Source organism: Alosa sapidissima, chromosome 8 (genome assembly GCF_018492685.1).
Source record: "Alosa sapidissima isolate fAloSap1 chromosome 8, fAloSap1.pri, whole genome shotgun sequence".
Taxonomy (NCBI): domain Eukaryota; kingdom Metazoa; phylum Chordata; class Actinopteri; order Clupeiformes; family Clupeidae; genus Alosa; species Alosa sapidissima.
The window spans coordinates 30,632,722-30,647,052 of NC_055964.1; the positions used below are offsets into that span (position 1 = coordinate 30,632,722).

The window sequence follows — 14,331 nt, forward strand, 5'->3', positions numbered from 1 at the left end:
TCTGTGTGTGTGTGTGTGTGTGTGTGTGTGTGTCTGTCTGTGTGTGTGTGTGTGTGTGTGTGTCTGTGCGCGTGTGTGTGCATGTGGGACAGCAATTTGGGATTTTTTTAGCTGGTGGTCTGGTGCTGCCTCATATGTCTCTTGTGGCAAAGACAATAAAGTACTTTGAGATTTGAATTTTGAGGGCTCGAAAGCCGGACTGTACTGAAAAAATGTTCAGACGAATGTTCACCCTACTGTAGTTGTGCCTGTGATAAGTATTGCTCTGTGTGTGCGCGTGTGTGTGTGGGTGGGTGCGTGCATGCGTGCGTGTGTCCGCGTGTGCGTGCATACGTGCGTGTGTGTGAGCGTGTGTGCATGTGTGACAGAGGGCTTGAAAGCCGGACTCTCTGTACAAAATCTGGCCAAATGTCCTCCCTAGCTGTATCTGTGACTGTTCAGAATTGCTCTCTCTCTCTTTGCTTTGGCCACACAGAGAGCATCAGCAACACATACACAAAAGAGGCCATACAAGCCACAAGACAAGACGTAGACCATTTTACATAGATGCACCATACATAGGACATGGCATTACACACACACACACACACACACACACACACACACTCTAACACCCATTATAAAAAACAGAGTCTATAGGCACTACCCAAGCGTACGCACACGCACACACACACGCACACACACACACACACACACACACACACACACACACACACACACACAGAATAACAAATAGTATAAAAAAATCAGTCCATAAGAATGATTGCACTGCCCACTAGTAATTGCACTGTTGACCCACCAGTAATTGCACTATTGCACTATTCACCATTAAGTAGCTTCATTGATAGCGGTACTAGGGAGAACTTGAGTCTATTTAGCCTACATGAAGCCGGTATCTTTTGCCCAGAGGCATCAGCTCGTACTCTGTGTTTAGTACATCAGTTGGGTCTGTGGCTCCTAAATCCTTGTTTCCTAACTGGGTCCTCACAAATCTCATTTAAGGAGGATGGGGGCTGAGTCCACATTATTTTTACCTTCTTAACAAGGTTCTGGAGTTGTGCTTTAGGTTTCCCTGCCCTCTTAACAAGGTTCTGGAGTTGTGCTTTAAGTTTCCCTGCCCTCTTAACAAGGTTCTGGAGTTGTGTTTTACAGTCAGGTTACAGAACCATGTTGTGATGCCATAGCGTATTATGGATTGAATAGTTGCTCTATAAAACAACAACATTACGTACTCATCCACACCATGGATCATGGTTTTGAAAATCTGCATTAGTATTTGAAACTGGTCACAATGTTGACAAAAAGGTGATGACCCAACCCTTACACAACTTGTTAATCATCCAAATATAAACATTAATAAGACAGAATCCAATCCAATCCAATCCACTTTATTTATATAGCACATTTTAAACAAACACAAGGTTCCCAAAGTGCTGTACAGCAAGATAAGAAACACATTAAGACACCACAGAAGCACAATAATAGGATAAACTATTAAAATTAAAAAGAGATAAAAACTAACTAAAATAAAAGTAAAAAATAAAAGTAAAAAGACATAAAAAACTAAAATAAAAGTAAAAAGAGATAAAAACTAACTCAAATCCAATAAATTAAATAAAATAAAATAAATAAAATATACTGCCCACATAACACATCTACATACCATCAACACACTACCTGGGGTTAAAGGCCAGAGAAAGAGGTGAGTTTTAGCCTGGCTCTGGGCTCTGTCAAGAGCAGCTGGTCAGCTGACCTGAGAGAGCGGCTGGGAGTGTATGTGTGGAGCAGCTCAGAAAGGTAAGGTGGGGCAAGGCCATGCAAGGCTTTAAAAACAAATAAAAGAGTTTTAAAATTAATTCTAAAATGGACAGGCAACCAGTGGATTGAAGCTAAAATAGGTGAAATGTGCTCATACTTTCGTGTGCTAGTTAAAAGACGGGCAGCAGCATTTTGTACCAGTTGCAGACGAGCAATGGAGCCCCATAGAATAGCAGAATAGCAGTCCTGACATGAATCAGTCATGTAAATAAACATAATCAACTTTGTAATGGGCAGGAGTTGTAGTGAAGGCACATAGAACCAATGTGAGGGGTTGGATAGAGATTCCTCTATCTGCACACACACACACACACACACACACACACACACACACACACTGGTATTCTCTTCAGGATGAATTATGTGATTATGTCCTTCTCCATGAGCATGTGTGAGATTTTGAAGACGATAGATTAACAGTAAGGAAGGGCATGTCTGTTCCTTCACATTAGAGACACGTGTTTTCAGGTTACAGTCTGCAGGCAAAGTCTGGAGATTTTTTTCCACTACATTTGTTGTACCGTTATACAGTAACTTTCTAATAACCACTCAAAATATGATTACATCTTCCTCTTGTCTCTTGTAACACTGATGCCTTTAAAAGGCGGGAACTTCATCAGCTGATGTTAGTCCTCACACACTAAAATATATATGCTCATATTCTTTCCATCTCATCACTGATATGTTTTCTTTTTTGTTTGTTTGTTTATTGTTTTAGTGTGCAAGTCTTAACCATGTTGAGTGTTGTTGAAATCCTCCCAGGAGTATTTGAGTGACATGGCTGTTTGCGAAAGCCATTGTATGTAACAAAATATTTAATCTGCATTAATCCTAAAGCAGCACCAAAAAATGAGATTCTTGAAATCCTTGTTTTCTTCCAAATTGTGCATTTAATTGGCCAGGATTTGAAACGCCTCACTTGCAATATTCAATTTCATCTTGTGAAGTGTTATGATGTCAGTTGTCAGTCTGTTTTCAGGTCACTTATGGAATTACAGTACATGTATGTATTAAAGCACAAATAAAGTACATTTTGCTATCTTGGGGCATGGCATGGTTGTCATGGAGACAAGTTGTCCTGGATCAGCTGCGGTCCATCTCCAGGGATGGCACTGGGGAGCCCACGGAGGAGCTGGAGATTAATGGCGTTTACAAACGGAAGTTCAGGAGGAGCGTGACGGAATTTGCCACTCCTCCTTCTTCATCTGCCAGGTAACTTATTCTGCAGTTTACCTGCCGAAGCAACAGCATTGGCTTAACTCTGCTCACAACCCACCACCTCCCCTCACACCTCCAGTCCTCCTTAGGTGAGAATAAAGGGGCGTATGACTCTACAATATTGTGTATACATTATTATGACACAACAAAAAGGTCTGTGGTATAGATAGAAATAGAAGCACCATATAGTGCACTCTACCCTCAGGCAGTAACTGTAAAAGGCTTATTTTAATGGGGTATCTTCTGCACTGCCTGTTATTATTGTGTTGCATGACCGCTGGTATTCTGTCAGGAACCCTGAACTTAAAATAAACAAACTGCACAGGTGTGCCTGGGTGCAGATACGAATAAACAAACTGCACAGGTGTGTCTGGATGCAGATACAAATAAACAAACTGCACAGGTGTGTCTGGGTGCAGATACAAATAAACAAACTGCACAGGTGTGTCTGGGTGCAGATACCAATAAACAAACTGCACAGGTGTGTCTGGGTGCAGATACCAATAAACAAACTGCACAGGTGTGCCTGGGTGCAGATATAAATAAACAAACTGCACAGGCCTGGGTGCAGATATAAATAAACAAACTGCACAGGTGTGTCTGGGTGCAGATATAGATAAACAAACTGCACAGGTGTGTCTGGGTGCAGATACAAATTAATTTTGGCCTGCCACTGCCCACTTTGTGCCTCTATCACACCTGAACGGCTCACTTACCACTTGTGCAGCAATGCACTTGCATCCCCGTTATCACCAGGTCATATAGCTGTTAAAAAAACACCCAATAATTGGTTTTGAGTTTTAAAATCCAAGTCCAAGTTCATCCTGTTTTCTCTTCTCCTCCATCAGACTCCTGTCACTTCACACTGTTTCCACACACAGCACACAGAACCCTCCATCTGTCTGTTATCTGTCTGGCTCTCTGGGGGAAATCAGCAGTTAGAAATACAAATGCTGCTGATGCCCACGACTTCTCCAGACCACAACACTGCCACCTGTTGACATGACTGGATTCATTCAGCATTATACAGTACAGTAAAAAAAAAACGTACATCAGTGGTTCTCAGGTGTACAGTAGGGACCAGGCATGGACAGATTATGAACTTTCGGGCCCCTGGGCCCACATGTATTAAGGGCTCCCCACTAATTGTCACACATGTGGAAGGGGGGTTTGGGGGTCCTCCCCCAGAATTTTCTTCATTTGTTTGATGTGATTTCCTGTATTCTGGTGCATTTTGGTAGCTTAGAAATCTAGACACACCCTAGCGGCAGCAAATTACATTTGCTTCCAGGGGTAGTCTAGCAACTCTCTGTTGGCTTGTGAGCTCGAAAAATTAAACTTCTATCAGGCCAATCAAATCGTCTATAGAGTCGTTAGGGGGGCATAACATAATGATTGATGGCAGAGTTGCAACGGTTTGGCTTAAATTCCCTGTTACTTGAAAACAAAGAAGATGGATATTGCTGTTGGCCAACAGTGTGACACGAGTTACGCTTGTTTCGAGATGGCAAAAGTTTGAACTAGCCAACTAGCTCCGTTGGTGGGAAAACGCATGGGACTCAGTGCTGTCCTTTTGCGTGCAGAGGGAATTTGAAAGACAACCGATTATCCCGCCCCTCGGACTGAGCACTGCGAACGGTAAGTGCCCAGACCCTACATTTTAATGTGGGTCTGGCTCGTCAGGCTAGCATTTTGGGGATGGCCAATACTAAATTCAATCAGATTCATAGCCTACATCCTGATGTGTTGATATTGAGGCAATGATTCCATGCAAAGGCTTGGGCTTCAGGGCACCCTGACACCTTGGGCCCCTGGGTCTGGGCCCAGAATGCCCGTGCAGTAATCCATCCCTGGGACCAGGGTCCCAGAGTTAAATGAACATTGGTATCAAAAGGATCTAGCCTACTACTAGGACCATGGGCGTCGGAGGCATTGTAAAAGTGGGTGGGACATTTCAGAGGGGGGGTATGGGGGTTCTCCCCCAGAAAATTTTTTTTGGACTAGATGCAATTTCCTGAATTCTGGTACATTTTAACAGGTTATTTAGATACTTCTATATAACAAAATAAAGCCAGCCTACGAAATTAATTAAATGGGGGTCCAAACTAACAATTTTAAAAAGTGGGTGGGTGTTTTGTAAGAATTTAAGAAATGTTTGTATATTTTAACTTTTAAATGCATCAATCAGGTGCACTTTCAAAATAAATTCAGAGGTCAAACTTGCTTATTTTTATGGAAATATTTGTGCTGTAGCCTAAGCTATTTTGCACTTCAGAATTATAACCATGCACACACAGGTGGAATAGTTATGGTGATATTGCAATAAGTTCACAACCACAAAAACATATGCTACATTTCACAGTTCAGAAATGTTCAAAAATGTGTGTACATTTCAGCACTCAATGAAATTATGCAGAAGTGGTCACCTGTGTTATTCAGCTGGTTTATTTAAGATAATATATTGGTCATTGTAATGGCCATAGCCTATAGCCTACATGCTATTCCTTTTTCAGGATGTACCCATATCTGCATGATGTGAATGTTTGCATATGGCTTATGTCAGGCTTTATATCAATATTTGTGTCTCGTTATTTGATTTTCTTCATATTTTTGCATTAATGTCACTAGGAAGCATGCCAATATAAATATATTAATTTATCTGTAATGGGATTGGCTGGAACCTGACAATATAAGAACCATGATGGTGGGATAATCTATGGCTGAGCAATTTACAAAAATGTATGTAGGCCTACTGACAAATAGTTTACATTAGAATACATTATGATTTCGCCCTAATGAGGCTATGTAGAAATGTGTTGCAATTTCAAAACCGGATTACTCAGGAACCACTTATTGCACAGAGGCATGCTTTATATCCTCGTATTCGGTACGGTTTGCTGTTTATTGTGATATTGGGTTTGCCACGTGTTGTGTGAAGGGTTAGTGAAATATTAAACCGAGAGTAATGGGTGTGCACTGTGTGCAAAATCCAAATATGATTAGCCTAAATTGCACCTTGGTTCAATGTTAATTTTCTCGCGAACCATTTATCACAGCAACTTGGCGCTAATATCATTGGAAAGCTTAGATTCCGCACGTTCACCTGATGTGTGATATCATGTATAGGTTTAGTTTAGTTGAACCTCATCTGCCAGGTATTTGACCTACCAGGTTGACACTTCAGCGTGAAAAATACTCAATAATACTCAAAGCATACCTGCAGCCGGGGAAATGCGGGGGAATGCGCCTGGGATGGCTTCTGAAGTATATCGCAAATGAGAGAAAATTTAGAAAATTCCACAGACAGGGGGTGCTCTTGAACCCTCTCACCGTCTCTGAAAGCATAACCGTGGCTCAACAGGTAGATCTATAGATAGGCTAAACTCATTTTTCAGGCATCTGACCGACCGGGTTGACACTTCAGCGTGAGAAATCGGGGGTGTGGCGTGTGAGTGTGTGAAACTAATCAAATGCGTGTGACTAACGGCCAATGCGTGAGAGTTGGCACCTATGAATAGGTCACATTATGTATGCAGCTTGTCATGATTAACAAAATGAACGGGCACTTTGACCCCGATCTGCACGCAACAAGGAAGCAACACGCAGAAGAATCGAAAGTGAAAGAAAGTTGTTACTCAGCAGCTTCTCGTACGCTAGTGTTTGTTAGCACGTAAGGAAAATGGCAGAGGCGATTTCAAGTAACGAAGACATTTTAATGTGCTCGATTTGTTTGGATCTACTGAAGGATCCAGTGACTCTTAACTGTGGACACAATTACTGCACGGGCTGCATTAAGGGCTGCTGGGATCAGGAAGACCAGAAGGGAGTTTACAGCTGCCCACAATGCAGACAGACTTTTACTCCGAGACCTGTTTTAAACAAAAATAATGTTGCTGCAGAGCTTGTGGAACAACTAAGGAAGACCAGAGTGCACGCTGCCCCTCCTGCTCTATCTACTGCTGGACCTGGAGATGTGGAGTGTGATGTCTGCACTGGGAGAAAACTCAAAGCCGTGAAGTCCTGTTTGGAGTGTCTGGTGTCTTACTGTGAAATCCACTTCAAAGTTCACAATGATGCAAACCCGAGAAAACACTTAGTGGTTGATGCCACAGGCCAGTTGCAGGAGAGGATCTGTTCTGAACATAAGAAGGTGTTGGAAATATTTTGTCGTACTGATCAGAGTTGTATCTGCTATCTGTGCACGATGGACGAACATAAAGGCCATGACACAGTCACAGCTGCAGCAGAATGGAAAAACAAACAGGTGAGTACTGGAGCTACACGTGTGTCTTCATTTTATTTGAGAGGTCTGATACACAAATAATGTGTTTTTAACAGGAACATTATACTTCTTAAAGTTTACTGATTTTTTGCAGACTCTTGTTCTCATTAGAGAACTCACAATCCAGGAAATCATTAGCAGGTGCAAAGTGCAAAATGTTGTATAACCTGTTAAACATTGACATGGCAGCATCAACCTGAATGTGATACGGCGGGTCCAATATACAGGTTCTGACCCAGCTTGATTTGTGTTTAATGCTTTAAACCAGTTCTCCAACTGAAAAGAGTTCATGTTATTTATATTACCTGTTCATCAAGACATAGCAATGGGCTACATGTATTTGTAATCATTGTTTTGATAAATAAATAGGAAGCATAGTTGAGTTTGTCTGTATTTCTATGAACAGAAGCAGTTGGGGCAGACCCAGAGGAGATTCCAGCAGAGACTCCAGGAGAGAGAGAAGGAGCTGCAGGAGCTGAGGAAGGCTGTGGAGACTCTCAAGGTGAGAAGATAACAGCAGACTGATGAAGGTTTCAGCTTTCAAATGTTATTGTCATTAATATCACAGATCATGGATACCCATAACATCAATACTCAGAATTAGTTTTATCCTTTTGCTTAATGATGGATATAATAGCAGACACACACAACATTAATAGACATTAGGAACTAAGCTGCAAAATCAATAACATTAATGCTTAATTCTCGGGGTCAAAATTGGCAGTACTGTAAAGAGTTCTAATTCTTGTGTCAAATTAAGCCTGTGATATAACTGCTGAGTTCTGGGGGATGAAAGAGTTAACATTAGCAGTATCACGTTGTAATTCCACCTTCTTGGGCTAGATTGTTGTGAGCCCAGTGAGTAACTGAGCCTCTGCTATCATCTCTACAGCACTCAAAGAACCACTGACACCATGAAACACTTTCAGCTTCACCTCCCTCTGTGTGTCTCCTGCCCTCCTCTTTGTGTGTCTCCTAACAGAGCTCTGCACAGACAGCAGTGGAGGACAGTGAGAGGATCTTCACTGAGATGATCCGCTCCATTGAGAGAAGGCGCTCTGAGGTGACAGAGCTGATCAGAGTTCAGGAGAAGGCTGAGGTGAGTCGGGCTGAAGGACTCCTGAAGCAACTGGAGCAGGAGATTGCTGAGCTGAAGAGGAGAGATGCTGAACTGGAGCAGCTTTCACACACAGAGGATCACATCCATTTCCTCAAGGTAACATTGACCTGCCCTCCTGAAACTGAACATAAATGTAAAGAATAAGACAAAATATTGAGTTGATAGCTTTCTGTGAAATATATGACATATGTCCAAACATCAACATTGTGGAATAAAACTCTGTATGTGAGCTGTATGATGTTTGATGAGGTAACACATAGATTGTATTGCTTTACATGCAGTATGTACAGTATTTATCTAACATGCACACACACTTAAACACACTAATGCACAATTACACACACACACTAAACCAACTGATGAACTTCATTATGTCTGCAGCATTTGGGGGAAACAGCCCTGACTGAATATTCAGGTGGCCTGTCTCTTCTTGTGTGTTTCTCTCTGCAGAATGTTGTCAGTCACTGGTGCTCCTTGCAGTACAGTTCCAACCAGCATGACCTTCATAATAAACTGTTCAACTCTTATATTTTTCTCGGTAGAATATTCCATCCTTCAGAGATTCTCCTCGCTCTAAAGACTTACCCAGCATAACCTTCAGCCAAAGTTTCTCTTTTGAGGCTGTGAAGGAATCTGTCTCTGCAGTGAAGATGCAGCTGGAGGAGAAACTGGAAGACATTTTCAAGCAGGAAGTAGCCAAGATATCTGCAAAAGGTTGGACAAATATCTAGAATGGGCACAATTATGAACTTTTACAACACACTGTTATATTCAAACAGTTTTGGATTAATTTCACTCTGTGTGTTCTGTGTCTCTCAACAGTGGCACAAATCAAGATCATCCAGTCTTTAGAATGTAAGTCTGTCATTAAGTTACATTTCCCAAAAAGTAGAGTACACACAAAAGAATAATATGCAACGCAAGATGTGCGTTTGTTTGTTTTGTTGATCCTGGGTGAATGAGTGTCTCTGTGTTGGTTCCCAGATACTGATCCTGAACTCCCAGTCAGAAGAACAAACAGTAAGGAGGTGCTGCCACCAGCCAGTAAGTCTTTACTCACTGATTCTAACAGCCTCCAAGTCTCTACATTTGGGGTCAAGCAACGGAATGATGGTCTCACTGAATCTTTTCATCTTTAAAACATTCTTTCAGATATCAAACCTATAAAGGCATGGGGGTTGTGGCTGGGCCCCAGAGTTAAGATCTTTACATTTATCAATAACAACAAACAAAAGCAGAAGCTGAGATCAGAGATAGAGTTAGAATTCAGCTTTAACAAACAGTAACCTTATCATTTACTCCAAACCACTAGATTACACCAATTACTTCTGCAGTTGTCTTGTGATAATGAACTGATTGTGGTGGGTTAGAACTGAAGGTCCTCTAAACATGCCCCTACCCTCCTAATGAAGATGAGGGCCTCTAAACATGCCCCTACCCTCCTAATGAAGATGAGGGCCTCTAAACATGCCCCTACCCTCCTAATGAAGATGAGGGCCTCTAAACATGCCCCTACCCTCCTAATGAAGATGAGGGCCTCTAAACATGCCCCTACCCTCCTAATGAAGATGAGGGACTCTAAACATGCCCCTACCCTCCTAATGAAGATGAGGGACTCGTCAGTGGGAGGTTGGAGGCCTTTAAGATTTAAGTAGCTGGGGACTCATAATGCCACATAACATTCTTTATACAACCTCTACTGATTTGATTTGAAAATGAATATGCCGTCATCATTATATAGTCTCTTTATACTGCAAAATCTAAGTTTTTGGTAGTAAAGTGACATGTTCTGTTTCAGTGTCTGATGTCCAGGCTGCTTGTCCTGAACCAGTGACCAGAGAGGAGCTCTTGCAGTGTAAGTTGGACACAAACAAACACACGTGCACACCACCACACACCACACGTGCACACCACCACACACCACCCTGCTACACCACCACGCAAACACACATGCACAACTCCACTCCTCTCTAAAAAAAAAAAATCGCCCATTTAAAATCCTACCTTATCAGATGTAATATTGAACCTTTATTTCGATAGACTTTATTTGTATGTCAGTAATTACCAACGACATATACAATGTTTTATATGACAGGTCATGTTAGACATCATTTTAGCAGTAAACGCAAGTAGGCTGCAACCCTGAATATTTGAAGTAGGATATGGATTCACTTACATTGGGACAAAACGGGACAGAAACCTCAGTGTGCGGTGTTCACTGAATTGCTGGCTCATGAGCGAAAACGCCACATGGAAACAAAGCTCATCTGTCAAAGACAAACCTGTCGAGTACTTTGAGAGGTGACATGAGGAGTTGAAGACTTCACAAATGTAATGCCAAACATCAGCATGTTCCAAACAAGTAGGCCTACAGGCACTGTGTGTGTCCTACCATGTAGCTCAGCGTATTCCGCTTGATTGCTAAAAAAAATACATGGGTCGTACACACACACACACACACACACACACACACACACACACACAGCCACATACATATGGGTCATGACTTTGTAAACATGGGGAATTGTGGGTCCCAAAGAAAAGATCAGTTAAGAACCACTGCACTAATGTACTGTATGCAATCACACAAATAAATATGCACACACACACACACACACACACACACACACACACACACACACACACACACACACATACTCACACACAGGCACATACTCACTCTCACACACACACACACACACACACACACAGGCACATACTCACACACACACACACACACACACACACACACACACACACACACTCAGGCATACATACACAGACACACACACACAGGCATACACACACACACACACACACACACACACACACACACACGCACACAGACACATACACACAGGCACACACACACACACACACACACACAGTCTCACAGACAGATACACACACACACATACACACACACACACACACACAGGCACATACACACACACACACACTGGCACACACACAGGCACATACACACACACAGGCACACACACACACACAGGCACACACACACACACAGGCACACACACACACACAGGCACACACACACACACAAGCACACACACACACAAATGCTAGTCTAGAGAAACGGCATGAAAATGTGATATCATGATTATAGTAGAGAAACGGCATGAAAATGTGATATCATGATTATAGTAGAGAAACGGCATGAAAATGTGATATCATGATTATAGTAGAGAAACGGCATGAAAATGTGATATCATGATTATAGTAGGCTACCCAAAATGATCACGGTAATCGGCATTATTGCAATACGACTAAAATGTGCTGAGTTTTGCCCTAAACCTACCAGCTGTCCTCCAAGCACAGTAGCAACAAAACTAAAGGTCAACAGAACCACATTCATATGCTATAGTGTCTTGTCATAAAAGTGGTGTGGCTCCTTTAAGACTCCGTTTGTGTGAGTTCTGGAGCATCCTATAATTCAACTCTCCAACTTGATCTAACTATAGTGTACATCATCTGATTTAAATATTTACAGGTATCAAGGCTATATTTAACATTTAGCATTTATTTTCTATTTGGCCCGTAATGAAATCATGCACTGAACAATTTAACCACAGCTCAGCTTTAAGAAACGTAATATGCATGCTTAGCATTTTGTGAAACTACATTGGAAAAACTCTGGTTGTACAGTTATCTAGGCAATATTGTTAACATTTATTTTGTATTTGGCCTTATCATATATGACAAAAGCCCAACGTTGGAGACCGTGTAGACATTTGCTTGCTTCTGTCTGCCTCATAGGTCTAAATAGCAGCGTGTCGCGGGCCGGATTAAATAGGCCTACGGGCCAATTCAAAAGAGAACTATTTACGTGAGAATATAAGCCTGTGAAGATATAACGCAGATCCACAGATCTCACTAGATTTATGTCTATGCAGTCATCCTGAAATAATATAGCAGTGGCACATGAAAGCATAGTGACAGTTTCTTAATGGTAGTGAAGTGAAAGTGAAGCGCTGCACCAGTGCCTATAGGCTATGCTGCGGTGGCGGCTCAGTACGAGTTGTAGAACTTCAAATCAGCGCGATTTACCCTTATAGGCTGGTAACGTTAGGCTACATGATCCCTACAGACACTTTCTTATTTTTAACCGTCAATAAGTATGAAAATTAGACCGGATCTGACTATTTGTGGTACGCTAGCTCTACCCGCCACAGTGGCTGGTAAGTTGACCAAATTCACACGCCAGCGCACAAAACTATACTATTTGGCGGGGGGCGGGTGGTTAATTTCCATCCCTGACACGCACACACACACACACACACACACACACACAGTAACATTACAGTTTTTTTCAATCGCTAACAAGCACTTACCCATACTTCAGATACTTTTTCTAAACTCTTAACACAGACTCACACCTACAAAACACAATTGGCTAAATGGATAATTTTCTTCTCAAAAACACATTTTGTTGAATATATACTAACACATCTTTCTCTGCACACACTAACACTAACACACCCAGTTCAGCACATTTTTTCCACAAAAATAAGTCACGCTGAAAGGCATATATGATTCTAACTGTCTCACTGAATTGCATTATGCACACTCAATTCTCACTGGTATCTGCTAGACAACAAGTACCAAAACATGATTAGTTCATAGATTTCACATGTAAAATACATTTTATACAACCCACCCCCATCTTGCCTGTTCATAATTCTGAATTGTGTGCATGTGTGCTTGTACATGTTTATATTTATGTGTGTGTGTGTGGGTGTGTGTGTGTGTGTGTGTGTGCGTGCGTGCATGTGCTTGTGTGTGTGCCTGCGTATGTCCCTGTATGTGTGCATGTGCATGCATGCGTACATATGTCTACTGTGTGAGTATGTGTCATACTTACTTACTGTGAGTGTATGTGTGTGCGTGTGTATCTGTTTATGCACATGTGTGCATATGGAATGGGTTAACATGACCCCTGGAGGCAAACATACGCAAAAAATTGGTCATACTAGGCCCTACGGTTCTCAAGATATTCACAGAAAACTCTGTTGGTGTACGGTCACTAAATGTACACATAGATTATTTTATTGTATGGCCCTCCATGATATTCACAGAAAACTGTCTCCGGCCACCTACAGCCAGTTGGTGTACAGTAACATAAATTAATTTATTGTGTGGCCCCCCATGAACGGAATTCCACGAAACTTGGCGTGCATTCGGAGGGTGTCATAATGATCCTACACTTCCAATTTCGTTCACTTTTGACTATGTTAGGTCACAGTTAGATCACAGATACCTGCGATTACAACACCTCATTTTTACTTTTTTGTTTTTAACTAGGTGGCGCTATACATGAAATGAGTGGTTATGGAATGGGTTGACATGGCCCCTTAACCTTCTAACACTGTTCTGGTCAAAAATGACCGATTTACACATTCCCTGTACCATAAATATGCCATTTTTCACCAGATTGCCTCAAAATCTTATGATATCCTTCACAAAAGGCTTTTGAACACATAGAATTTTTTTTGACTACTTTCTTTGAATTTTGAGTGATTTATTCAATGTAGAAACACTTTTTTTGTTTACGGTCAAAAATGACCGCCATAGGAAATGAATGGGAAAGAGTATAATTTTCATCCAGGAGATAAGACATCTCCTTACACACACTCCTACAACTTACCACCAATGTTCTCTGTTCTCACACACATGCATGCATGTACACACAGAAGCACACACACCCACACACACAAACAGACACACATAGTACACACACGTACACCCACTCACAGATACACACACACACACACACACACATACAGACACACATACAGTACACACACGGACACCCACTCACAGACACACACACACACACACACACACACTCAGTACATGTTGTCAGTTCATATTG

General features: G+C 41.7%; 2 protein-coding genes across 6 annotated transcripts in view; one reads left to right on the forward strand and one right to left on the reverse strand.

Annotated features, from left to right (window-relative positions):
* The window catches only part of LOC121714956 (tripartite motif-containing protein 16-like), a 964,796-nt gene that overhangs the window by 499,059 nt on the left and 451,406 nt on the right, over positions 1-14,331 (reverse strand). The gene's annotated exons all lie outside the window — the stretch shown is intronic.
* The window catches only part of LOC121714943 (tripartite motif-containing protein 16-like), a 12,332-nt gene continuing 4,625 nt past the window's right edge, over positions 6,625-14,331 (forward strand). The window contains exons 1-7 of one of the 4 annotated variants that reach the window (XM_042100199.1): positions 6,625-7,300; positions 7,725-7,820; positions 8,301-8,534; positions 8,981-9,152; positions 9,261-9,293; positions 9,423-9,478; positions 10,221-10,293. In XM_042100199.1, coding sequence (XP_041956133.1) covers positions 6,716-7,300; positions 7,725-7,820; positions 8,301-8,534; positions 8,981-9,152; positions 9,261-9,293; positions 9,423-9,478; positions 10,221-10,293 — 1,249 coding nt within the window. In that variant the 5' untranslated portion in view covers positions 6,625-6,715. Of the gene's footprint in view, positions 7,301-7,724; positions 7,821-8,300; positions 8,535-8,980; positions 9,153-9,260; positions 9,294-9,422; positions 9,483-9,850; positions 10,294-14,331 lie in introns of all 4 variants that reach the window. The other 3 variants (XM_042100200.1, XR_006033487.1, XM_042100201.1) reach the window with 3 other exon arrangements.